General features: G+C 42.1%; 1 protein-coding gene across 1 annotated transcript in view; it reads left to right on the top strand.

The window, feature by feature from the left end:
* The window catches only part of Clip1 (CAP-Gly domain containing linker protein 1), a 114,039-nt gene that overhangs the window by 50,591 nt on the left and 36,300 nt on the right, over positions 1 to 27,148 (top strand). Inside the window, exons 9-19 of the mRNA XM_047560846.1 lie at positions 237 to 340; positions 2,930 to 2,990; positions 11,586 to 12,530; positions 14,123 to 14,243; positions 16,341 to 16,397; positions 16,934 to 17,017; positions 17,853 to 18,009; positions 19,956 to 20,121; positions 20,218 to 20,433; positions 22,456 to 24,723; positions 26,260 to 26,376. Of these exons, the coding sequence (XP_047416802.1) occupies positions 237 to 340; positions 2,930 to 2,990; positions 11,586 to 12,530; positions 14,123 to 14,243; positions 16,341 to 16,397; positions 16,934 to 17,017; positions 17,853 to 18,009; positions 19,956 to 20,121; positions 20,218 to 20,433; positions 22,456 to 24,723; positions 26,260 to 26,376 (4,296 nt within the window). The remainder of the gene's footprint in view (positions 1 to 236; positions 341 to 2,929; positions 2,991 to 11,585; positions 12,531 to 14,122; positions 14,244 to 16,340; positions 16,398 to 16,933; positions 17,018 to 17,852; positions 18,010 to 19,955; positions 20,122 to 20,217; positions 20,434 to 22,455; positions 24,724 to 26,259; positions 26,377 to 27,148) is intronic.

Below are 27,148 nucleotides of genomic sequence, written 5' to 3'. Positions count from 1 at the left end.
AAGAGGAGAGTTGGTTAAACGTTGCCCTTAGTTGGTTTAGTGGTGGTTTTTCATCACGTAGTTTCCCGGAAAGCTGCTGAGAGTAACCTGTTCAGATAGAAAGCTTTTGGACATGGCCAGGGTTTTAGAGTAATGCCCACCCAGCATGGTAACACTTACTAGTGACTGTTTGGAGGTACCCTGGGCCCATGTCTGGGTCAGAATTTGGCCATTCACTCTCCTCCTTGCTTCCCCAGCATGTCCTGGAGCTGGAAGCCAAGATGGACCAGCTGCGAACAATGGTGGAAGCTGCCGACAGGGAGAAGGTGGAGCTTCTCAACCAACTGGAGGAGGAGAAAAGGTGACCCCTAACTGCCCTTGAGGTCGAGTCGGCCTTTTCCTTTTAAGTGATCTTAGGAAGAAATTTCCCAGCAACGACATTATTCACCCTGAGAACCAAAGCTATAACTGCTATGACTGCTCAGCAGAAATCCCACTCTTCATGCAGATGAAGAGCATGTGCTTTTCAGTTTTTATTTTTGGCAGTACTGGAGACGGAACACAGGGGTGTTCTACCACTGAGCTGCATCCCCAGCCCTTTTTCTTTTTTAATTTTGGAAACAGAGTCTTGCTAAATCACCTAGGCTGGCCTCATACTTGAGATCCTCCTGCCTCAGTCTCCTGAGTAGCTGGAGTTTGCACTTTGATGTAGATTTTTTCAAGAAGTTGAGAGTCGTTTAGATGTGACTTGATTAACACATGTATTGAGCTCCTGGAGCAGGCTAAGATGCTTCCTGAGGATAGCCTTGGTCAGCGTTGTGGAGGTGATTCTAGCCAGTCTTCACCTGCAGCTTTTCTAGTCCAAGTTACTTATTTATGAGATTGTATTATGCCTGGCGAGTGATGTAAGATCCTAGTCCTTAAGAATTTCTCGTGTTAGGAACAAGTAGAGAATTATTCAAGTCAGTATGAAATCAAATGTTGAATGGTGTGAGACCAAGAAATTTAGTTCTTAAACAAGGAGGTTTCTTGAGGCCACATAAAGAAGACCCCTGAGAAGTGTCTGCATGGAAATTTTTTGATCATCCCTGGGTTCTGGAACGTTGTCCTCTGTTGGACTTTACACCATTCTGTCATTTCTGATAGGAGCAACTGAGTTCACTAATAACAGGATATTACTGCCTGCTCAGGATAGTCCCAGGTAGAGTGAGGGCCATGCAGCTTTGCCAAGGTCCGTCTTCCTCACTGGAGAGAGACACATTCTTGCATTCAAAAAAATGACTTGTAAGGAGAGATTGAGAGTGCCATTTGCTTCTGTCCCTGAACTGCTCTGACTGCAGAAATGTTCCCCAGCTCCCAAGTTGTCTTGAGTGCTTTAAGCCATGATGAGAGTTCCCATTTAACTGAATAGGATTTTTTTTATTATTAATTTTGCTAGAAATGTCAGTGAGTTTGAAGAATTTTGTTTTGTTTTGCACATAAGAGTATGAACTTTGTCTCCCTTTATTTCATACCCAATTTTGGAAAGATTCATAATGTGGGGGCTGGGATGTAGATCAGTGGTAGAATGCATGCTTAGTGTGTGTGAGTCCCTGGGTTCAAGCCCCAGCACCAAAAACAAAAATGTGAGTGCGGGGGATTCATAGTGTGGACATTACTTGGATTTTCTAAATCTTCTGAATATCACTTTATTTCATTAAAATGATTTAGATTGAAACCATGCCCAGTGTCAGATTTTACAATGTGAGAAAGTAGAAAATGTGCATTTTAGAGTCAAAGAGCAGGATCCTCCATTGCCTCTCCCCCAAATCATTCTTCATGTTCTCCCAACCTTGGATCAGAGCTGGTATTGCCCTGGAGACCTTAAGACCTGGACCTCTGCCTGAGAAGCCTGCTGGTCTCACCTAAATATCTGATAGGAGGTGACAATACAGAGATTTCTTTTTCTTTCTTTTTTTTTTTTTTAATTATTTTTATTGTAAACAAATGGAAACATGTTGTTTCTGTTTGTACATGGAGTAACAGCATACCATTTGCGTTATCATACATTTACATAGGGTAATGATGTCAGAGATTTCTATTCTGCCTCCCTCTCTCTTGGTTTCTCTCTTGGCTTCTCTCTTGGAAATTAGGAACAACACTTGAAGCCTTGAACCTGTTTCCATGATACTCGGACAATGTCCTTTGAGGCTGGTCATACCTTGTGCACCTATGTGTGGTACTGAGGGTTACACACAGGCGTTGCAGACGTAGCCAAGTGCTCTACCACTAACGTGCATCCCACGATCTTTCTTTCTTTCTTTTTTTTTTTTTTTGGTGGTAAATTTTGAGACAGTCTTGCTAAGTTGTCCAGGCTGTCCTCAGACTTCCAATCCTCCTGTCTCAGCCTTCCCAGTCGCTGGGATTATAGGTGTTCATCACCACACCTGGCTAGGCTGGTCTTATCTCAATAGATTCACACTGTTCATTCTGTTTGTGACCAAGGGACTGTTACTTTTTCTCAGTTCTTTTTTTTTTTTTTGTACCAGGGATTGAACCCAGGGTCACTTAAGCCCTGAGCCACACTCCCAACCCTTTTTATATTTTGTTTTGAGACAGGGTTTCGCTAAATTGCTGAGGCTGACCTTGAACTCATGATCCTCCTGCCTCAGCCTCCCAAACCTCTGGGATTAGAGGCGTGTGCCACCCCGCCTGGCATTTTTCTCATATCTTAGCCTTATACCTTCTGGAGTTAGTACCTGAATAAAACTTGGGAATTTCCTATAATAAGAATATTAACAGTTATAGACTGGAGCCCTACAGATGCATTTCTTTATTTTGGGATTCTGAGGTATTCTTTTCACAGTCACCTGAGTTCTCCAGAGTACAACTATAGATTTTGGTGGGGTTGCAAGGTAGCCGTGGTCCTTAGTTCCTTTCTTAAGTGCTTTGTTTCGGTTTTATTCCACAGGAAGGTTGAGGACCTTCAGTTCCGGGTTGAAGAAGAATCAATTACCAAAGGCGATCTTGAGGTAAACCCTACCAGCTCCCTAAAGTTAAAAAGGGTGCCAGTATTGAGAAATGTAGGTGACGTACAGTGCCCACTGACCTTTGTGGCCAGATGATCGGGAGAGAATGGTTAGCACCCTTGCCTTTGCCAGGTGGGGCTGTGAGCAGGGCTTTGTGGCTAAGGCGATGGTGCCTGTCCTGGAGCAGGAAGTTCCTGTGTTCCAGTTGTTGTAGCGGAGTCTTCACCACTGTGCTCATGCCTCAGAGTTCAAAGCCGCGAATTGGACTTCATCAAGTCATAGATCTGGCAGTGTGTTCTTCATTTAAAATGATCCTACGTGAGACTGTATGTGTCCCTCCAATTATTAGAAATGGCATATTTTTGCCAGGTGGCACATGCCTATAATCCTAGCAGCTCAGAAGCCTGAGGTAGGAGGATAGCAAGTTCAAGGCCAGCCTCAGCAACTTAGCAAGATCCTGCCTGTCTCAAAAAAGCAAAAGGATTAGGAATGTAACTCAATGGTAGAGTGTCCCTGGGTTCAATTCCCAGTACCAAATAAATAAATAAATGAATAAATAACACTTTTTTTGTGTGTGTGTGGTACTAGGGTAGAAAGGGGTTTTTATAAGAGCATTTTAATTTCATCATAATAGACCATAACAAGGATTTCTTGCCTTCGTCAGCTTTGTTTTTCAGTTGACAGGAAAAAATCTTTTGTAACCCTATAAAAGAAATAAATTATGTTGTAATAGTTTTTTTTTTTTTTTTTTTTTTAAAGAGTTACCAGTCCTGGCCTGCGGCTCAGTGCTAGAGCACTTACCTAGCACATACAAGGCCCTGGTTCAATTCCCAGCACCACACACAAAGAAGGAAAGTAGTAACCAGAGCAAAAAGCAAGAACAGTTTTACATATCAGTGTTTACGTGCATGGCATATTTAAAATTCATTCAAATTTTCCTTTACTGTCAGGTTTCTTATCTCTTTTTCACAATTATTCATATTAGTTTTGAATTAGATTCCAGAATTAATTGGTTTTGATGCTTTTTCAAACCACTGCCAGGTATATGAGTACAAATATAAATTACTAACTTTTTCAAATTTTGCAGATGTTTTCTTCTTCTAATTTGTAATATGTTTTAGTAAAAGCTGCACAGGTCGGTGTGGTTCTCAGAAGGTAATGGCTTTGCCACCGTCACAATTCTAGAGTCCGCTGACTGCCCATGCTAGGCTGTTTCAGGGCCCTTCCAAACAGCAGCTCTGGTTTCTTTGGAAGTAAATGTCTTCACAGTCAGCAAAGGGCAACGGGAAGACTTTTTAAATTCTGGTTTTATAGGGTCCAGAAAGGAATGGTTTTAATAATCATGCAAACATCTTCCTCACTCATTTCATACACAGTCACATTCCTTCAGTTGACTTGTGTCGTTCTCATCCATTTAAAAACACCCCACAGTCTCACTGGAAGTCTCATGTCATCATCTAATTCACATGAATTGTAGCCTCTAGTGTTTGGGGGAGGGTTGAGGTAAAATATTTGTATCAGCACGGGCTAGCATAGTCTCTCTGAAAAACTTACTTGAAATTAATCAGTTATCTTGAAACTCTAACACATATTGAAAACGTAGTTCGATCTCTTTTTCGTTGTTGTTTACTTTTTTATTTTTTTACTGATAGCAAAAGAGCCAGATTTCTGAAGATCCTGAGAATGTAAGAGGGCACTTAACTGTGTGGATATTTCCCCTGTTAACACAGATTGATTCCAGATTAAAATGCTTATTGATATACTCAAATACTAACTGCATAAGATGACCTTGGGACATTGACCTTAATATTTCTGTGCATGTGGCTTTCAAAGCAATTATGTTTGTGTCCTGAAGAAATTGTACGTAATGACTAAGCTCCACAAAATCACTTGCTTAATTAATAGGCAAGTGTTTGCTTAAAGAATACTTGCTGAAAGGAAAAAAAAAATTGCCCGGCAATCTGGCCTCCTTCACCTAATCCCTAACGTCTTCTAATTTTCATAGAATTACCCTGCGAGGGCTGACTGCTGACTGAAGTGCTGGGGAAGGTCCCCAGTTGTCCGATCTTGGGGGCAAGATCCAGCACCGATGCTTTCGCATGCGGTCCCACTCTGGCCAGCATCCTCAGTGCAGTTAACAAGAAATATGAACTCCCATCTGTTGCTGGTTCTGAAACTAGAAGCCAGCATTCTTCAGTGACCACACTGTGCTCCAAATACACTGTCCCTGAACTGGGGACGTAGCTCAGTGGTAGAGCGTTTGCATAGCATGCACGGGCCCTGGGGTTTGATCCCCGGCACCCACCCCCCACACACAAAATGAATTGACTTTTATCACAGGGAGCTTTTTCTAGTAGCAGTGCTACTGGGCATGCTGTTTTTTCTTCCTCTGATTAAACACCCAATACAGCCTCACCAAAGTGGCTTCCAAAGCGCTGCTTTTGGTGCGCCCTGCCAGCTGTGCATCCAGTTGGAAAAAAACCCCAAAACATTCCGCTTTGATTTACTGGCACAAGCGAGTGAAATTAAAACAAAGAATTATTTTTCTTCCTACCACTTCCTGGCAGCTGAAATAGACAGCTCCAGCCGGAACTTTTTAAAAGGCCTTTGTTCTGAAGCGATCCTTTCTGCGAAGCTACTTCAGTGCTCTGGTCTCCTTTCTGCTTCCAGAACAGGCTCCGCTGCCTCTGCCTCCGGTGTCAGTGTGCATGGGACCTCCCTCCTGCCTCTCTGTGCGCTTCTCACAAGGCCTTTGCTCTCCTTCTCAGGTCCCTGTCCCAGGACTTTCCCCTTGGGAAACCAACCCTCTTGTGTGCTGAAAAGGCCATCATTTTAAAGACAGGGTTGTCCTGTTCTGTGTCCCATTTTTCCATGACTGTGACATGGAGGTGGATCACTGGCTCCCTGCTGCTGGGGGTGAAAAGCTGCAGGGTCCCCATCCTCTGTGTGCACGCCCTGCAGGAAGGGGAGCTGCTACACTCAGCAGGAGCATCTCCAAACGGGGAGCAGACCACACTAAACAGCAGGCAGTGACTCCTCGCCCGAAGGACACCTGCCTCAGCGTCCAGGGAACGAAGGGGCTGTTGCCTTTTCTTCTTTCTTCGGATTTCAGTTCCTGAAGGTGACCCCAATTCTAGAACTAGATTCTTCTCTTATCAAAGTAGTTACACTGAATGATTTTGTGAGGCCCTGGTTGGACCAAGGGGACTATCAAGACTGGTTCTGAATTTTCTTTTTTTTTTTTTTTTTTTGTCTTTGAAGGTAGAGCCAAGCAGGTGGAAAGTTTAAAAGTGTTTTCCATTCACATTTTAAATATCCATGATGGTTCGTTTAGCTTGATTCATAAGCAAAGTGACCTCCAGAATGCCTTGGAGCCCCTGGTGTGCCAAGGGAACGAGCAAAGGTGTCCGTTGCCTTGACTTGCACTCACCTCCAGTGTTCGCTCTGGACTACTTGGTGTCATTTTCATTGCCTGTTAATTGTCCAGACTTACAGTCAGGCCAGTAAGAACCACAAAATGTTTAAGTTAATCCGAGTAACCAGCAGCGGCTGAGAGCAGCTCCTCAATGGGCTTGACCAGTGGATCATTCTGATGGCCCCTCGGTGGGAGAGGAGGGTGGGGAGAGACACATTTGAACTGATACACAGATTACTTCAAATTGGTCAAGATTCTCCTGCACCTGAGCCTGCTGGTCAGAGGTTACCTTTTGTCCCCCCCGGGTGATCTGATCTGAGAGTTTGTAAGCTCCTGACTCATGCTGGGGTCTCCGGAGTTCATTCTCCGGCACAAAGGCCTTCACCATTTCCTACCATTCTGATGGCTTAGCTGGTAAAAACAACTTCATTTTAGGATGAAAGTAATCCCTTAACAGTCTGAGCTGAACTTTCCCCAAGTTGCTTCACTGCTTTGTTGGCCTCTTCAGACTGGAGGGTAATCCTTACTGAGTTTTCTTTGTGATCTGAATTCTGTTATTTCCATTCCCTGGAAAGAAACAGACTTTAGAAAATCCTTGCTGGAAGGAGGTTAGTGTTGGTGGCTCTGTTCTTGTCCTGTGTGACAGCGTGGCTGGGAGCCTCCCTCTGGTCCTCCCACCCATCTGAGCCGAGCCTGCCCCCGTGATTGCCTTAGCTCTGGTGCTCGGATTCCCTTTACTCAGGTTGGTTCTTGACCTTTGATCATGGCAGGTAGCCAGGTGCAAGGATCTGCCCTGCAGACTTGCTGAATACTCGATGACGCACAACCTTGTCTTCTCCATGGAGAGGTGCTAATGATGACATTCTGAGGGTCAGGCTGCTTTCTGAAGTCAGTGAGTCAGTTCCATACACATTAATGCCAAGTGGCCATCGTGGGGCGGAGGGTAAATGGCAGGCGAGAGGAATATTAACTATTCTAATTTGTGCTGATAAACTTATCAATATAACATTTTTGGCTGCATGCATCTGACACTTCATCTTGCCTCGTGTGTTTTCCATTTTTTTCTTTCTCAACAGACTAGCTCACGTCCTCTCACCGTTCCCTTCTGTGCCCAGCACCCATCCTCACCCTCCTCTCGTTGCCGTCCATCCTCTTCCTTCCTCCATGCCCTTTTTGTCATCCTTTGGCAGAAGGTACTGGTGGCTCAGCCTGCATGCCGCTCGCGCGCTCGTGCTGGCATGTCAGGTGGCACTGTTGTGTTCTCTTCCTCTTCCTTTTCACTAACAGACGCAGACCAAACTGGAGCATGCCCGCATTAAGGAGCTTGAACAGAGCCTGCTCTTTGAAAAGACCAAAGCTGACAAACTGCAGAGGGAGTTAGAAGACACTAGGGTAATGGCTTTCACTATCTAATGAAGCAGCCCATGCGCGTGGGTGGTGACACCTGAGCCCTGACCCGGTGGTGCCGCCTGCTTGGGAGTTCACAAGCATAGCGCTGTGGTTCGGCACAGATGTGGGTGTCAGGCCTTCTGTCAGAGAGCGAAGACCCCTTCCTTTTGTTCATTCAGCCAGAATCAAGACCAGAGACTTCAGAAGCTACACGGATATCCACAACTCTGTGTTGATACCTCCAAGTCCACCACTCTGGTTTACCACAAGCAGTCAATTGTCCTCTTGTTCTCTTATTCTTAGTTACTGGATTTTCGAAATAATCGGTTATTCCCTGCCTCTTCCCCTGACCTCATGGGGGGCCAGAAATTGGAACATTGGCTCTTTTTAATGAGAGTTAGGGTCTTTGACCCTGTTGATATCTTTTTTTTTTTCTTGATAGCTAATCTCTCTTTGCCTCTCCCTCCTTTGTGTCACCCAGGAGATTAAAGTCTTGATGGCCAGGAGGGACATGCGTATTGGAAACAGGATGGTGTCTTACTATCCCCAGCCCCACTGGGTTTGGTCCTTGGAACAAGGGAATTCGTCATGTTTTAACTTACTTACATATTAAAGCACCCTATAGGGTGCTTACGTCACCATCACCGATAAGTGCTGTTGTGAGTGCTTTGTAGGTTTTATTCAGTCTCACCACACCCCTAAGAAGTGGGTAGTATTATTTTTCCCACTTTGCAGAGGAGGATACTGAGGCACAGAGAAGTTAAATAGCTCACCCAAGGTCACACAGCTAATAGCAATAGTGGAGCCACGATCTTCATCTCAGCCACGTGGCTCCAGAGTCTGTGCTCTTTACTACCACAGGATAGAGTCTATTATGAAAATAATTTTGTGCTGAAAGATCTAAGAATTAATCAGTCACTTACATATAAAAATGTGTCCATATGTGGGGCTGGGGAGATAGCTCAGTGGGCAGAGTGCTTGCCTTGTAAGCACAAGGCCCTGGGTTCGATCCCCAGCACCAAAAAAAAAAAAAAAAAAAAAAAAAAATGTGTCCATATGTATCTTTTAAATCATGAATCTGTGATTGACCTTGACTTTAAAATTTTAAAAATTACTCTCTCTGATCAAATTTGGGATCTTCATTGTTTTTTTCCTTTTAAATTCTTAGTATTTGTGGAAATTTCTTTTGGTGAAAAATCACTGATCTAAAAATCCAGGTAACCAAGTAATCTTCCTTCTCTTATTCTTAAGTTTTATTTTTTTAAGAATATAGTCTTAAAAATATAAATATATTTTTAAGAAAATATTCTCAACCTCAAAACTGAAGGTTTCTTTTGTGTATTTTGGATTTCAAAAAAGAGAAAACAGTGGTAATTGGTGCTGTCTCTTTGTTACCTGAGACCAAAGACTTGATCTGGGAAATACCAGGGACCAACGAGGTCAGGCCCTTGAGTGCGACTGTGTTGAAGTAAGGATAGATGTATTATTTTACTTCTGAACTCCTCTCCCATATCGCAGTTTTGGCAGCAGACAACTTCAATGCTTTCTTTTTTGCTATGGATAAGAAAGCATTCACTTACACCATGGTTTATCCAACTATTTCAAATTAAAGTGTACACATTTCCACAGTTGTGTTTTCTCCCCCGTCCCCTGCCCAGTGGTACTGGGGACCAGACCCAGCACTTTGTGCATGCTAGGTGTGTCTTCTATTATTGATCCTCACTCTTGGTTTGCCAAGTGTGAAAATAACCAGTGACCCATGTAAGTTTATTATCACCTCCATTCCTTCTCAGGAAGCATATTAGAATTACTTTAAACAAATGAATTGGGTTCACAAACTATGTACCTGGTACTGTAGAAATATAAGCAAGGATAGGAGACCTGAGTTTCATCCCCAGCACAGCAAATAAATAAATAAAATTATGAATTTGTATGGTCTCAAACTAGTGAAAGAAGAAGACACACAATTTTGACTGGGAACAGACTTTGGCAAATAAAATGAGAAATAGAAGTTCTGTTCCATATATGAAAATGCCACATAAAGAATAATCATGTTCTTATTTATTCCTTTTTCACTTGTTCTTTACTTGGTATTTTCTCCATTTGACTCTTTAGTTGTGACCAAGAACTATTGCCGATACTGTTGGATTTAACACTTTTTCTACTATAGACATTGCAGCAGTGGGGTTTATTAATGCTTTATACCTTATTTTAGGTACCAAATTCTTAGATTCCCCCTCCCCCCCAAATAATATGTGAATGAGTTAACACCTTTAACCTGTAGCATCTGTAACCCCGAAGTGCAGCAGTTTTAGTCAGCTCTGAGATCTGTTTCGTGGTTGTGCATGTTCAGACTCCCGAGCGTTCTCCTCTTTTCTTGTGCACGCTGTCAGTATCACAACCACATAGGTGGCCAGAGGAAATGAAAGAAATTTAATTTTCTGTCCCAACAAAAGCAGTGTGGGAGAGGAGTCTTAAATTCAGAGGAGTTTTGGTCCTTGAAATTTGGAACTCACTGATATTTTTAAATTACACGTGTTCCCTTCTATTTCCCAGCTTGGTCAGTTTTTATGTGCGAAGCTACCATTTTCCACACATTCCATGCACTAAACTCCCTGCCTAACAGGTAGCAGGGGAATCATTTTCTTCCACTAAAAGGGTACAGGTTTAGACAGTGTTTTTCCTAGCTCTGGGGTGTTTAAGACTTTTAGAACACAAATAGAATCAAAGCATGTAGGAGTAGCTGGGAACTTGCATTTCTGACTTACATTCCAGATGATTAATGTGTATACTGAAGTCAGGAACCACTGGGTTAGGGAAACACGATTTGTACATCAAAATGGTGATAGAATTATGAAATCCAGAAAGGGGACCATCTGTAAGATCCTAATGTATATTTAACTACAGGTAAGTAATCATTCTTTCTTTGGCTTTAAAAAAAATTAGTAAATTCTTCATTATTCAGTTGAGACTTTTACTGTTTGGGTGCTATGTTATTCATTGAAACTTTCGATAGATGATTTCAGACCTTTTATACTAGTGCTATCCAATAGACTTGTAATATAAGCCACATATACAGAATTTATGAATTTTGTGGTACCCACGTTAACTTTTTTTTTAGTAAGCCACAGGTGAAGTTAATTTTAATAGTACATTCAAGCCAATATATTCAAAATCTTAGGTAATCTGCATAGCACATTATTAACAAGATATATCCTTTTTCCATCGAGTCTTCAAAACCTGATGTGTATCTATAACACACCCCACCCCAGAGGAGTCGCATCCGATGCTCAGTGCTGTGTCTGGCTAATGGCTACCTACCGGACGGCACAGCTCCATAACCACAAGCATCTGGCAGAGAAGCATTTATACAGCCTAGGTGAAATGGGGTAGAAAAAAATTGGCCAATTTAAAAACATTCTTTCCTCGTGAGGCCTGTGTGTCTGAGAACTTCAGAAGTTCCTGTTAACTTACTGTCATTTAGTGGGTACCTCCCTGATTTATGCTGCTTTAAAGGAAGAAAATATTTCTGGAGTGACTTACACTTGATATTTATTTTAGATGTCTTTAGCATGTCAAAAGGTGGAAGTTTGCCAAAGATTATGATTTGGAATTGGTTCTACCAGAATTGGGCTTTTTAAGCCATTATCACAGTGGGAGATAAATTCATCACCTGTGAGCATTTGTAATAGCTCAACTGAGACAGGGTAGTTCTTACCATCTTCAGGAGCAAAGAAAATTATCAGTGATTTGTTATTTAAATCACCTCTTTTTCTTTGGACTGCTGTTAATAGGTGGCTACAGTGTCAGAAAAGTCACGTATAATGGAATTAGAGAAAGACCTAGCCTTGAGAGTACAGGAAGTAGCTGAGCTCCGAAGAAGGCTGGAGTCCAGTAAGCCTGCTGGGGATGTGGACATGTCGCTTTCCCTTTTGCAAGAGATAAGCTCTTGGCAAGAAAAGTTAGAAGTCACCCAAGCTGACCATCAGAGGGAAATAACTTCTCTAAAGGAGCACTTTGGGGCCCGGGAAGAGACATATCAGAAGGAGATAAAGGCTCTGCACACAGCCACAGAGAAGCTTTCCAAAGAGAACGAGTCCCTGAGGAGCAAACTTGACCATGCCAACAAGGAGAATTCAGATGTGATAGCTCTGTGGAAGTCCAAACTGGAGACTGCCATTGCGTCCCATCAGCAGGCCATGGAGGAGTTGAAGGTGTCCTTTAGCAAAGGGGTTGGGACAGAGTCAGCAGAGTTTGCTGAGTTAAAGACGCAAATAGAGAAACTGAGAATAGATTACCAGCACGAAATAGAAAATTTACAGAACAAACAAGACTCTGAACGGTCTGCTCATGCTAAAGAGCTAGAAGTCCTAAGGTCTAAACTGATGAAGGTCATTAAGGAGAAGGAAAACAGCCTGGAAGCCATCCAGTCAAAACTGGACAGAGCAGAAGACCAGCACCTTGTAGAAATGGAAGACACCCTAAACAAGTTGCAGGAAGCTGAAATAAAGGTAAAGGAGATAGAGGTACTGCAAGCCAAATGCAGTGAACAAACCAAGGTCATTGATCATTTTACATCACAGCTAAAGGCTGCCGAAGAAAAGCTCTTGGATCTTGATGCGCTTCGGAAGGCCGGTTCCGAAGGTAAATTGGAAATCGAGAAACTTAGGCAGCAACTTGAGGCAGCTGAGAAACAGATTCAAAATTTAGAGATTGAAAAGAATGCTGAGAGTGGCAAGGTTTGTATCGAAGTCCTCCATCTTTTTTTTTTTTTTTTTTTTTCTCTGTTGGTTTTTTTTTATTTTGCATTGTATGTTACTTTTGAGTTGAGGTCATTCATCATCCAAATTCCTTATTTAATGAAAACAAATTGTGTGGCGCTCTGAATTGGATACAGTATGTGGTATCTTCTGAGGATCTCAATTATGGTTCATGTGAGGAGATTGGAGAAAATAACTGCCCGAACGTGCTATTTTGGTTCCTTGAGCCCGGGTACTTTATCTGTGACTTTCTTTTTTAAATTTTTGGTTGTAGATGGACACAATACCTTTATTTTATTTATTCATTTATTTTTATGTGGAAACCAGCACCACACGTGGTAGGCAAGCAGTCTGCTGTTGAGCCATAGCCACAACCCCTTTCTCTATGTCTTTATCTCTAGTCTATGATGTGAACTTCTGTGTAAGTTTAGTTCCAGTCTGTACCAGGCATGTGCCACTGCACCTGGCCTGTTGCCTGCTTTTTTGAGGGAAGACAAATGTACTTATGGTCCAGGCATAGAAACTGTGTGAAACATCAGCCAGCTCCATTTCTTAATCATTGTCCTTGTTACATATATCTTGATTTTTTTTTTTTTTTTTTTTGATGGTGCTGGGGATTTGAACCCAGGGCCTTGTGCTTGCAAGGCAAGCACTCTACCAACTGAGCTATATCCCCAGCCCCCTGTATCTTGATTTTTAAGGGCTACTTGAAGAGATAGATCTTGGTCCTGCCATGGTTGAGGTGCTGGTACTGATACTGAATGCTCTGAGCTTTTTGTAGGAGAAGCTGCTCTATTGGCAAAGAAAGAAGGGTTGTCGTGGTTAAATGGTGGGAGGTGAGGACAGATAGACAGCAGATGTTACTAATAACCAGAGTTGAAGGTGACAAAGTAGCTGCAGGAAATTTTTCTCTCATCTCCTCATGTGGTTCCAAAATACCAGTCAAAACACAAACATTAATTAGAAGAGAATGAGTAACTAATGGTTAGGCTACTTTTATACATCAAGATTTAATGAAAGCCAAGTTCTGATGGCTATTGCCTAGTGGATTTTTAAATGTGATTCAAATGTTTATTTATAAAAATATGGAAAACTACAGACCCATGTACCCACCATCCCTGTCTTCGGGGTTTTTGGTTTTTTCCTTGCTTCTTCATGATGGGGACGAACCTGGGCCTCGTGCATGCTGAGGTTAGGCTGTATTGTGGAGCTGGACCCCAGCATTGAGGTTTTTAACGTCCAGGAAGTAAATTAGTCAAGTAGCTCATTTAGAAAGTAAGCTTGGCACTTTGTGCTTTGGATCATGCTGGTACTCAAATTTAGGTATGGAAAAATAGTGCATTTTTATTTTTTAATTTTTTTAAATAGCCATTCGACAATCATATCTAGAACTGATTATTTGAAAGGTCATTGGCTTCTTAGAATTTAAAAAAAACCTTTTTATTCCTTTCAGTTTTGTTTTGTTGTGTTTGTTTCTTATAATTTTTTTACAGTTGTTTTGTTTTTTCCTTATCATTCTTTTTGTGTCCTTTTGTTCATTTGTTTCTATACCATGTAACTCTGTATGTTAGGCTAGTAGCATTGCCAGAGAGCTCCAGGGGCAAGAGCTAAAGCTTACTAACCTTCAGGAAAATTTGAGTGAAGTCAGTCAAGTGAAAGAGGCTTTGGAGAAAGAACTTCATATTTTGGTAAGTACCTATTGGGAACCTGATTCTCAGGATTTCTGGCCATTTCCTAATTTTGTTGTTGTTTTTAAAATCTCCATGAAGAGAAGGATCAAGCTATTTCTTTTCTCCTTCAAAATGCCTATTTAAATTGAGTATATTAGCTATTGGCTTGAGGGGAAACGGATTAAACAAACCAGCAGTAATGGTAGGTATTACTTTTCTTTTTCTCATTTAATCTGTCCCCTGCCTCTGGTAAAGCACTGCTTTGGAACGTTACTGACTCTTAGCTTTGCTGACCGTGAAGACCCTCCTAGTTGCACAACTTGCACTGTAGGTTTCCTTGACCTTGAGGCTCTGTCTTGTGCCTTCCTCTCCTGCTCTGTGACCTTTCTGGGCAGCAGCAGCACTGCTCTCTTGGTCTTCCACAGCCTCCACTGGTTACAATTTGATGTATTCCACTGTAGGTAATATGTCTTTTGCATATTTCCTCTTAATCCCAGAAGGTGAAACAGATTTTTTTTTTAATCTTTTCTCAATTTTTCCCCTCTTACTTTGCCTTCTGCACCAAAACCTGATCTAATCAAGGCTGGTAATTGTGAACAGGGACTGTGGTACTCTCGCATCATAGAAGAGAGAAACCATAAACCTGTGGAGAAACTAGATAAGAGAAACAGTAGCTACTAAGAGTCTGTTGTTCCAGTTCTTCCACGTACCTTCCTGATCCCCACTTACTATATTTCTCTGCTAATCACAGTGGTGAACAAAAGTGTATGATTTCTTTTTCTTTTTCTATTTTTTTTTTTTTTTTTTTTTTTTTTTTTTTGTTACAGGGGATTGAACCTACTAGGGGCATTTTACCATTGACACATCTCCAGCCCTTTTTATTTTGAGAAAGGGTCTTGGTAAATTCCTGAGAGTGACCTCAAACTCAGAATCCTCCTACTTTAGCCTCCTGAGTTGCTGGGATACAGGTGTGCACCACTGTATCTGGCAATGATTTTTTTTTTTTTTTTTTTATCTAAATGTCAATTATTACTACTTTTTCATGATGATTATATAGCTGCACTTTTCAATGGTGGCTACTATGCACATATAGTTACATAAATATAAATTAACTAAAAGAAAGTAAAGTTTGAAATTCAATTCTGCTCTCACACCAGCTACATTTTTAGTGTTCAGTAGCTGCCTGTGGCTAGTGGCCAGAGAGCAGTAGAGAACATTTACACCATCATAGAAAGTTCTGTTGGACAGTTCTGGTATACAATAATTAGCTATATTTCCTAGTTGACTTGGAAATCATCATTCTGTGATTTGGTATCCTTTAAGAAAATGTTTTGATTTCCCCTTTTCTTTGTCCCCTTCCTAAACTTTCAGGATGCCTTGGTTTTTTTTTTTTTCCTAATTAGAGTGTCCCTCTCTCTGCTCTTTGGAGAACACGTGCCTTCTGGAATCTGGCTTTGGGAATAACACAGATGGGCATCCCGTGGATTTTGATGGACTTGTGGTTCATATGTCCATCTTTTAGTAACCTTAGTTAGAAATACTCATTTAAACATTCTCTGGGTTATTTAGCTCAAAATTAATCTCAGGACATCCAGAATAGTGGTTTTATCTTGACCTGTTATCATGTGTAGAAAAGGAGACCGATGAACCTTTTCAGTTTAAAAAGTTTCTGAGACTGACCTAGATTCAAGATGTTAGACCTGAATCTAGTCAAATTTCTCAGGTTATTCTCAGAAATCAAGAAATCCAGAACTCTGCTTACTGTCTTGAGCAGACTTCTGCACAGGAAGTTGTTATTTGAGTGTAAGCAACGTGTGACCCAGCATGCCCAGGCACCTCCTGCATACACCTACGTGTGCGTTTACCATGATGGATACGTTTGTACACTTGTGTATAGGGATGCACACATACACGCGCGTGCACGGGCCACATGCCTCACTTGTATGTATACACGCACTTGTGCACAGTACACCATTGGCAGTAATTGGTACTTGTATATTTTAATGAAACAAAACCATCAACACAAAGTAGATACTATTGTGGTTGTAACTGTTGCTTTTTATCATTTGAATTCTCCCTCTTCTGATTATCTGATTTTTTTTTTTTTTTTTTTTTTAAGAAAAAAAATTTGCTGATGCTTCGGATGAGGCAGTCTCTGTTCAGAGAAGTATGCAAGGTACGTCTCATGACGCTGTGACAGGTCACCTTAGGGCATGTCACACTGTCACACTGGAGCTGGCCGCTGAGTACACAGAATAGATGTTGCTGTAGTCTAAGCTCATTGTCCTGGCAGTTCCCAAGTGCGCAGGAATGCTGGATTCTGTTGGCTTCCTGAAGTTTCATACTCCCAATTAATTCTTGTTTCTTTTGACTTAAGGCTTGTTCCATATTAAAATGTAAGTATTCCTGAGAAAAGTATTATCTTGTTTGAGGTTTAGTCATTGCTAGCTTTATTGAGTTTTAGTTGGAAGGAGGAGAGAGAAGGGGGAAAAGGCATGCCTGGAGCCTGTCAGAGAGGCTCATGGGGGAGGGAGAGAGCCTTGCTTCCTCCTTAGGGTCACAGATAGCAACATGGTTCCCAAGGGGACGTTTTAGCATTCTTGGGTTCTCAGCTCTCACAGGCATATGATTTGATTGGCTTGTTAGACAGCCAAGCTCTAGCTAGCCTATTAAATATGAAATATAGTAAACTTTTAACTTTATTCTAAATAGAAACTGTAAATAAATTACACCAAAAGGAAGAAGAGTTTAACATGCTGTCTTCTGAATTGGAGAAGTTGAGAGACAATTTATCAGGTAAGAAGCCTCTGGTTACTAAGCAGTAAATGCGGTAGATTTCCTAGGATTTGAGGTGGTTGTCCTATGTCAGTGCCATATCTACTGTTCAGGCATGGCCTCTTCACGTACTATGGTGATGTAATGTGAGGAAATACTTGTTTGAGATCTGTGGCCTCAGCAAATTCTCTGCTCTGTTGTCAAAAGAGCTAGAATCTTCCACATCTCACTGCCCCTGCTCCAGCCTCAGTCCCAGCACACACTGGCATCCATGTGAAAGACCATAACCGCGGACCACTTGCTCCCCGTCTGCTCTTGCCCTGACCTGTGGCTTCTGACACAGCAGCCAGAGTGGTCCTTTGAATGTGAAGTCAGGTCATGTCACTGCTCTTTCAATACCTTCTGGCAGCTCCATCTTGCTCCCTAGGAGCCGTGGTCCTTACACAGTCAGGCCCGTTCCTCACGGCCTCACCCTGAACGCTTCCACTCCTCACCCTGTCCATCAGCCTTGGCTGATGTTGGACTCGTCAGACGTGTTCTGCCTCTGAGTCTTCTGCACTTGACTTTGCCTCTTCCTTCCTTTGGGTCTTCACTTCAACGTCCCCATCTCAGAGAGGCTCCATCTAGAATTTTAACCTTCCCAGGTCCAGTTCCTGCTCTTGGTTACCCCCTAGTGCTCAGCTCTGTGACACTGTTATTTTCTTTATCTTGTTCGTTGTCTGTCATCTTTACAGAAGTGTGACTTTCATGAGGGCAGGTGTTGCTGTATACAGTTATCCCCAGAACACGGATGTACTCAATAAATGTTTTTTTTGCTCTTAACACAGCAGTGCTGTTTTTTTCTCTATATATTCAGATATGGAGGCAAAATTTAGAGAACGGGATGAAAGAGAAGAGCAGTTGATAAAGGCAAAGGAAAAATTGGAAAATGACATTGCTGACATAATGAAGATGTCAGGAGATAATTCATCTCAGCTGATGAAAATGAATGACGAATTACGTCTGAAAGAAAGGTATGTTTGAACATGAAGATAATGAACGCAGCTTTAGGTTAGACTTTGCAGCAGGGTCCATCTACGTGGAGGGACCACAGGGTTATAATTGCTGTATTTAAAGTTCTGTGTGTCTGTTCCTTCTTTTTTTTTTTGTCCGTGCGTGTGTGTGGTGCTGGGCTTGAACCCCAGAGCCTACTGCGTGCTGGGTAAGTGCTTTTCCACTGTGTTACACCCCCAGACCTTCGTTCCTTTTTATTACTACCTTAGTTTGTCCTGAGTCAACTGTTTTGCCTTTTACTATGGGTTTTCCTATCTCAGTTGTAAAGAAGGATAGTTAAGGAATTCAATATTATTTGTAAACTTCTTGTGATTTTCAAAGAAGTCTTTTACAAATGGCAATAACATCTTTGACAAGGGTATTTTTAGCTTTACTTTAATGATAGGTAATACTTAACAAAGAATTTACTTTGTGCCATGCACTATGTTGACAGCTAATATGGAGTGTATTTTCTGATTCTCACAATAATCTGATCAGGTGGGTATAGTATTATTATTATTAATTTTTTTTCTTTCAGTGGCTAAGGATGGAACCCAGGACCTCACACTTGCTTGACAAGTGACCTAGCACTCAGCTGAGCTATCTCCCTTCCCCTTTTTATTTTTTGAGATGGGATCTCACTAAGTTGCCCAGACTGGCCTTGAACTTGGGATCCTCCTGCCTAAGCCTCCTGAGTAGCTGGGATTATAGGCCTATACTACTTTGCCCAACTTATTAGTCTCATTTTCACGAAAAAGAAACTGAGGCTTCCTGGGGCCAAGTAACTTGCCTACGTTTTCAGATCCAGGCCACCTGGCCCCTTGCTGCTCTTACTACATTGTTCTACTTCCTGAGTCTTAAGACTCATCTTAACGTCTGTTCTTGTCTTTGTTCTGAGGTTTTTTTCTTTTCAATTTTTTAGATGTTGATAGACCTTTATTTTATTCATTTATTTGTATGTGGTGCTGAGAATTGAACCCAGTGCTTCACACCTGCTAGGCAAGCTCTCTACCACTGAGCCACAACCCCAGCCCCTGTTCTGAGGTTCTTGTTGCTTTGATTTTTTTTTTTCTACATAGTTATCATATAAAAATTAAAATGTTTAATTTTTTTTTTTTTATGCAGCAGAAACTTCTACACAATATTTTAGAACCATTAGAATTCTACTCCATTTATTAAGCCTTGGAAAACGACATGTAGACCAGCCATTCACCCACATGTACTTCAGAGCTGGTCTTTGGTGACCAGGCCTGCTGTGAAGGAGGTGTGCTGCACAGGTGGCTATGTGCAGAGCCTCCAGGTGCTGTGCAGATAGAATCCAGAGCTGCCTACACGTTGCTTCCTGTGCTCTGTGGTTCATGTAGTAGCCCATTTTCCAGGTAGTGTCCATGCTTGCCATACATCCTTTTCCAGCTACACAGTTCTCTTTAAGCAAGAATTTCGAGCTAGTTATTGTCATTTTTGCATTCTCTTTTCCCAAGAGGTATTTGAATGAGTTTTTGTTTTTTTTGTTTTTTTTTTTTTGCGGTGCTGGGGATTGAACACAGGGCCTTGTGCTTGGAAGGCAAGCACTCTACCAACTGAGCTATCTCCCCAGCCTTGAATGAGTTTTTGGTAATCTAGTCTATTGAAATTTTAAAATTCATTTTCTTTAATATGTTTATTTTTCACTCATTTTTCCTTATGATCTAAACATAATCTTCAATTATAGTAGTTATCACTCTAAATAATGTATTTAGAACTATTATAGTTATTAAAATTATTTAAGCAAGTGATTGTTTTTATTTGCCTATTCCAGGTATTATTAATTACTCATAAATTTTATAATCATTAATATAATCATTATTAATAGTGTAGTCTTAATACGATTCTTAAATTTAAAACACTTTTATGAAATCTGGCACCTTGTATTGAAACTTTGTTCCAGATGTGTAGAAGAATTACAGCTAAAACTTTCAAAGGCCAATGAAAATGCGAGTTTTCTTCAGAAAAGTATTGGGGAAGTAACTCTTAAAGCTGAACAGAACCAGCAGGAAGCAGCCAGAAAGCACAAGGAAGAAAGGAAAGAATTGGAGGAAAAATTGTTGGACCTGGTAAGGAGAGAGAGAGTGGGACTATTTGCTGGTGAGGAGGGCAGGGTGGTCCTGATTCGGCCAGATGACCTATACCTTCCCTTGGGGTCTCTGCAGGAAAAGAAGGTGGAAGAGAGCCACAACCAATGTCAGGATCTGAAAGCCAGGTATGAAAAGACCAGTTCTGAAACAAAAATAAAGCATGAAGAAATCCTGCAGAACCTGCAGAAGGTGCTGCTGGACACGGAGGAGAAGCTGAAGGCTGCCCAAGAAGAGAACAGAGGCTTGATGCAGGAGATGGAGGAACTGAAAACACAGGCTGACAAAGCCAAAGTATGTCCTGGGGTGCATGACGTGGTGGCATTACAGCTTGCTCAAGTTCTGCACCAAGGCTGCAAAGTGCTTTGGAGGCAGCAGCAGATGGGACGCTTGAGTTGGACTTCACAAATGTTAACCTCTATGGATGGCAGAGTGGTGGATTGCATTTCAGGTCACTTCAAGCTTTTCGTACCAGGTGCTCTTCTTCTCAGGATGGTGATGGCTGCATGTCGTCCTCTGAGTGTACCATGTAGCTATCACCACCCCTGTGCTGCTTGTCCCCAGCTAGCATAAAGCCTCCTATGCTGCCTGAGCTGTCTGCTGCTTGTAGTAGTTTCTCTGGTGTGGGAAAGCATCTTCCTCTCCTCTTGGCAGAGCCTGCTGCCACCTTGCACTAGGGTTAGGAGAGACAAGCTACAGAAAAGCAGGAGGCAGAGCAAGGCGACAGATGAGCCCACAGTCAGAACTGGAGAAAGCCTCCATGGACAAACAGAGCTCTGCAGGAAGAACTCGAACTCTGGACACCTGGCACAGTGGCACACGCCTGTAATTCCAGCTACTTGGAGACTGAGGCAGGAGGATCAAAAGTTTGAAGCCAACCTAGCAACTTAGACTGGATCTCAAAATAAAACTTTAAAAAGGGGCTGGGGATGTAGCTAAGTAATAGAGCACTTGCCTAGCATGTGTGAGACCTGGGTTCAATCCCCACTAACCAAAATTTTTTTAAAAAAGAAGAGAGAATTCTAGAGAGGGCTTATCAGCAAGGAAGCTGGGTTCAAGGATAGGGAGGACAGAGTAGAACTCCATATATTGAATTTCAATTTATGGTGTTCGGATTGCCTCTGGTAAACTTAATGAAGTTCAACCTTCCTACTATTTAACTTTTTTATTGGTCAGAGGAAAGTAAATACTTACTTTGTGTGTCTTTAATGTATTAGAGAAATGTTTATGTAGGAGTTTAGTAAAAATAAATTAGAAAAGAACTTGAAACAAATCCCGTTGAAAACTTCCTGCTTATTCAATGGACCATGACATAATGCATGTCAAATATAAGAGGCAACAACTTCCCTCTGCCGCATGCTGGCAGTAGACTTCCTTGTCTCTGAAACTTCTCCAGTTTGGTGAGCCATTTAGCACTGGATATGGTTCCCAGATCTTTTGTCTGTGCGGTTTCCTTGATCTGGACTTGACTGAGTTTTTAGTGTTTCCTTTAAAACATTGTAGTCTGACCATACCACAGCTTGTTTCTCCACCAGTTTTTATCTGAATATCTGATTCTAGTGGATCTTAACATCAAAGACTTGGGAGAATCCAGTGAAACCTAAGGATATTACCCCAGGGAAGTTTACATATGCATTCGACAAAGGTTTTTTTGGTTTTGTTTCTGTTTTTCATACTGGGGATTGAATCCAGAGGCACTTTACTATTGAGCTACATCCTCAGCCCTTTTTACTTTTTATTTTGAGTCAGGGTCTTACTGAGTTGCTGGGGCTGATCTCAAACTTGTAATCTGTCTGCCTTTTATCTGCCGGAGTCACTGGGATTACAGGCATGCACCATGCTCCACCACGCCTGGCTTCAACAAATTTCATATACCATTTCAACAGGCCGTAAAGCCAGTGAAGTCGTCATGTTCCCTGGCTTAAAAGCCAGTGGTCTATGGCAGTGCTGTCCAATACAATAGCCACTAGCCACATGAGGCCATTTAAATAAAATTAATAAAATTGCAAATCTAACTCCTAATTGCACTTGCCAGAGTCCAAGTGCTTAATGGTCACCTTGCTGCCATATTGGACAGCACAGATAAGAATATTTGTATGGTCGCAGAAAGTTCTAGAAAGTATTGTAGACTTTGTGGTCAAATTATCTTACAAATCAATATATTTTTAAAAATCTACTCAATCACCAAAGCCTAGAAATGTTTATGGTAGAAGATTTTAAACTTTTACAATTTAGGCTACATTAAGTTATTTGGGCTTGCATTTGTCTGCTTGATTTCATTTTTGTTTCCATTCTTTCCATCTTTTGTTTCTGTAGTCGCTAACTTACTTGTTAACATCAGCCAAAAAAGAAATTGAACTAAGGTCAGAAGAGCTAAGGGGTCTGAAATCAGAGAAGCAGCTTCTTGCGCAGGAGGGGAATGCTTTAAAGTTAGAAAAAGGTTCGCTTTTATCAAAGCTTGTAGAAGTGGAGGCCAAAATAACTTTGCTTCAGGAAGACCAGCAGAAACTGTGGTCAGTAAACGAAACTCTTAATTTAGAGAAGGAGAAAATCTTAGAAGAAAAACAAGATGTTGAAAAGCTTTACCAGCAGGAGCATCTCCATAAAGAATCTTTGGCTGTCGAGAGAGAGAAATTGCTTAAAGAAATCAATGTTGCACAGGAAGAACTCTTAAAGATGCACGTGGAAAACGACTCTTTGCAAGCTTCCAAAGCAAGCGTACAGGTGCTTCTTGATGAGCTCCAGTTCCTCAAAGACACACTGGCGGCTGAATCTGAGAAGGCTGGAACAGAAAAAAAACACCTGGAGGATCAGATCAAGAAGCTAACTGCTGAAAATCTCATCTTGATAAAAGATAAGGATGACATGATCCAGAAGCTTCAGAGCGCTTATGAGGAGCTAGTCAAGGATCAGAAAGCCTTGGTCCAAGAGATTGAGGAGCTCACGACAGAGAAGAAGTCAGTGGTAGAGAAGAAGTCAAGTCTTGATAACGCATGCCTGGCCCTGAAAGCAGAACGAGATGACCTCCTCCAGAGAAACCGAGATCTGCAGTTTGAGAAGGATGTGCTGCGTCAGGGTCAGGAGAAGCTGAATGCCAACCTGGAGGCCGCCCTCCAGGTCAAGCAACTGCTCAGCACAGAGGCCGGGACGCTGCGCACACAGCTGGACTGTGCCAGCAAAGCACTGAGAAAGGCTGAACTGGAGACTAGGCAACTTCAGGCCACCAACACCAGCCTCACAAAGCTCCTGGAAGAGCTTAAGACCAGTCGAGCCATCACAGACTCTGAGTGCATCCAGCTTCTCCATGAGAAAGAGACCTTGGCAGCCTCTGAGAGGAAGCTCCTGGCCGAGAAGGAGGAACTTCTAAGTGAAAATAGGAATGTCACTGAAAAATTCAGCAAGCACTCCAAAGAGGCCACCCATGTTGAGATGAGCCTGAATGAGAAGATCACATACCTCACTTCTGAGAAGGAGATGGCTTGTGAGAAAATTACTAAGCTTAAAAAGCAGCAGGAGAGTCTCTTGCAAGAAAAATCGGCACTGGAAATGCAAAATGGAGATTTACTTGCAGAGAGAGAAAGTTCCATCAAAGCCATAGGAGACCTTAAAAGGAAGTATGATCAAGAAGCTGCAAACAGAAGGATAATTGTGCACGAGAAGATGAAACTACTCAGCAATGTCGATGCTCTGAAAAAAGAACTTCTAGAGAGTAAAAAGGAAAACCAGGAACTGGTGACCAGCAAATGTGACCTTTCTTTGATGCTGAAAGAGGCTCAAGATGCTAAAGAGAACCTTGAAAAAGAACACACCAGCATGATGCAAGCCAAGGAGAATCTGAACGCCGAGCTGAAGACTTGCTGCTGCGAAAAGAACATGTTGCTGAGGGATGGCTTGAACCTGCAAGAAGAATGTCAGAAATTAAGCAAGACGGTCCATGAAATGCAGCAGTCCTTAGTGCTGGAAAAAGAGGCCCGAGCGAAAGAGAACGAGTCATCCTTGTACGAAAACAGTCAGCTCCACGGGAGAATGGTGCGCCTGCAGCAGGAGCTGGAGGAGCTGAGGGTGTGCACTGAACAGCTCCAGTCGGAGAAGTTCATACTAATCCAAGAAAAGACCAAGTCGGAGCAAAAAGTAGTAGAGATCATTAAAGAAAAAGAGCTCTTGAGTGTGGAAACAGCTCAGCTCGCTGCCAACATAGAGACCCTGAAAAGCGATTTTGCTACCCTGTCCAAGTCCAAGTTGGAACTGCAGGAGCTGCACAGCTGCCTCTCCAAGATCCTGGGTGACCTCCGGCTGAACCACGAGGTGACTGTGGCTGAGAGAGCCCAAGTGGTCCAAGACAACAAGAACCTTCTGGCTGAGAAGAGAGAGCTGACATTGAGAAAGGACGAGATCCTGAAGGAGAAGGAGAAGCTGGAGGAAAGCTACTTCATTCTCCAGAAGGAGATCAGCCAGCTGGCCAAAACTAATAGCCACATTTCAGCCAATCTCCTGGAATCTCAAAGTGAAAACCGTACTTTGAGGAAAGACAGGAGCAAGCTTACCCTTAAAATTAGAGAGCTTGAGACTCTTCATTCATTTACGGTAAAGTGAGAGGTTCAAGTATCGAGCTCTTGGACTCCTTTGCTAACCCTATGCACTAACATTAGTGGCTTAGTCGATTTTTCCTTAGTACTACTTATGAAAATCCACCCCATGTTTCCAGTTGTTCATTACAGTCTGCAAGGGCATTTATTTATTAAATGTCTAAATGCAGAAGTCTTTTCCCATTTGGGAAGAATTACAAACTGTGAATAAAAAGGATTTATTTTTTTAACTTAAGGAGAAACTTTGTGAAAAAGTTAACTGTGGTTCTTAAAAGCTTAAGAATAATACTAAACTGGGCACAGTGGCACATGCATTTAATCCCATCAACTCCAGAGGCCGAGGCAGAAGGATCACAAGTTCCAGGCCAGCCTCAGCAACTTAGCAAGACCCTGTCTCAAAGTGAAAAATAAAGAGGCTGGGGATGTAGCTCAGTGGTAAGGCGCCCCTGGATTCAGTCCCTAGTACCAGGGGGAAAAGGCAATGATAGAATGGGCCCACACATTGAAATACAGTGTCTGCTCTTTGGCTCTCACCTGTTTGACTGGGTCTGTCCATTTGAGTTGGACGAGTCCACTGACGTCTCTCATTTATTAGGCCAAATGAGAATGTAAGCAAGTGCCTAAAAAGCTTTAAATTTATTTTTATGATTATTTTTATATTTAGCAACTAAGAATTTATCTCCATTTGCATATGTCTTTTTTATTCACAGTCATGATTATGTTCATTATCCATGGTTTCTCTCATAGACTTTTCCATTAAATGCTTCTCATGAATCACATGAGTTTTATGTTATAATTGCCCAAATAATTTTTATCTTATGTGGAAACTTCACAGCCTAAATTGAGTGATTTCAAAAGCCCCAAATTTGAAATAGCAAGAATAATGTTTGTCTTTCGGGTTTTGTTTTTTTGTTTTGTTTTGTTTTGTTTTGTTTTGCCGGGCTTGGTGGCACACACCTGCAATCCCAGTGACTTGGGAGGATAAGGCAGAGGGATCACAGGTTCAAAGCCAGCCTCAGCAATTTAGCAAGGCCCTAAGCAACTTGGTGAGACCCTGTCTCAAAATGAAATGGTCTGGGAACGTGGCTCTGTGGGAAAGTGCATCTGGCTTCAATCCCCAGTTCAATCCCCAGTACCAAAAAAAAAAAAGTACTTTAAACGTAGAACGGTAAATGTAATCAGGAGAAATTTAGCTATCTAGGGTTTTTATTCTTCACTGTCACTAAATAGCCTCTGAAATGTCAGAATGATGGCGTGCTTGTCAGTGTAACAAGGAACTGTCCCTGGAAGGTGGAGATTGGGAGGAGTCCACAAGTATGGAAATGGCATAAACATCAACTTGACTGAAGAATGGCAGGGAAGGGTCCGGGTCTGACTGACTGCTCAGGACTGAAGGCCCTCTGCCTTCTCTGCTTTCACGATGGGTGGGGGCTGTCTCCCCGTGATGTGTTCCTCCTCCAGCCACACAGCACTCAGTGCCCCTGAGCAGCACAGCTGGGCAGCACCCTTCCTCATGGTATCTTCTTGTGTTTAGGCTGCTCGGACTGCAGAAGATGCCATGCAGATAATGGAACAGATGACCAAGGAGAAGACTGAGACGCTGGCCTCCCTAGAGGACACCAAGCAAACAAATGCGAAACTGCAGAACGAAGTAATCAGATTTAAACGGCTTACTGACTTCACGGGATGCCTGACGGCTCATTCGGGATTGTGTGCTTTTTGGAAGTGTGGCCTTCTAGAGGTTTGATCCCTGTTAGGTGAATCGAATGTACACCAGAGCCATGAGGAGGTTCGATAAAGTGTATTTACTTCGTTACTTATTTGGTAGGATCAGCCTTTAAAAATTGAGGGGAAAACCCAGTAGTGTGGTTTTTAGGCATTTACTGAGTGGTAGCACCGGAGAGCACACTGATAGCATTTCCTGCTTTTTAGATTTTTTATCTTACGTTGTTCACATTTTTTCTTCTCAATTCTCTCAAACTGGAGCCAGGAAACTCCATCTCCCAACCCCGAACTTAATGTAGGCCTTTTCTTGGCCAAGTTTAGTGCTAATTTGCATTTTTGTCAACTCAAAATAGTCGCTTCTGGAGCTGAGACCAATTTGTGATGTCAAGATAGTTTGATATTTATCCACAAGTAGCATCTCCCTTGGGTCCTTCTTTGATTCCCCTGTTCCCACCCTCCCAGCTCATACCAACGCTTCCTTGGAAAACTGTTATCTAAATACTCAGAGAACTGATTGACTAAAATGGGTTTGTGAAGTTCTATACAACTTCAGATGCTTCTTAGTCACAGGTAGGTAAGATACTAAAGTAAAGCCAGAGAAGGGATGGCTGAGTGAAACAGCTACCATAAAGACTCAGCCTCCTCACTGCACAAGGCCAAAGGTCAAGATCTACAAAGACATTTGAGGTAATTATAGG

Source organism: Sciurus carolinensis, chromosome 8 (assembly GCF_902686445.1).
Source record: "Sciurus carolinensis chromosome 8, mSciCar1.2, whole genome shotgun sequence".
NCBI lineage: Eukaryota > Metazoa > Chordata > Mammalia > Rodentia > Sciuridae > Sciurus > Sciurus carolinensis.
This window is presented reverse-complemented; position numbering and strand designations above follow the sequence as displayed.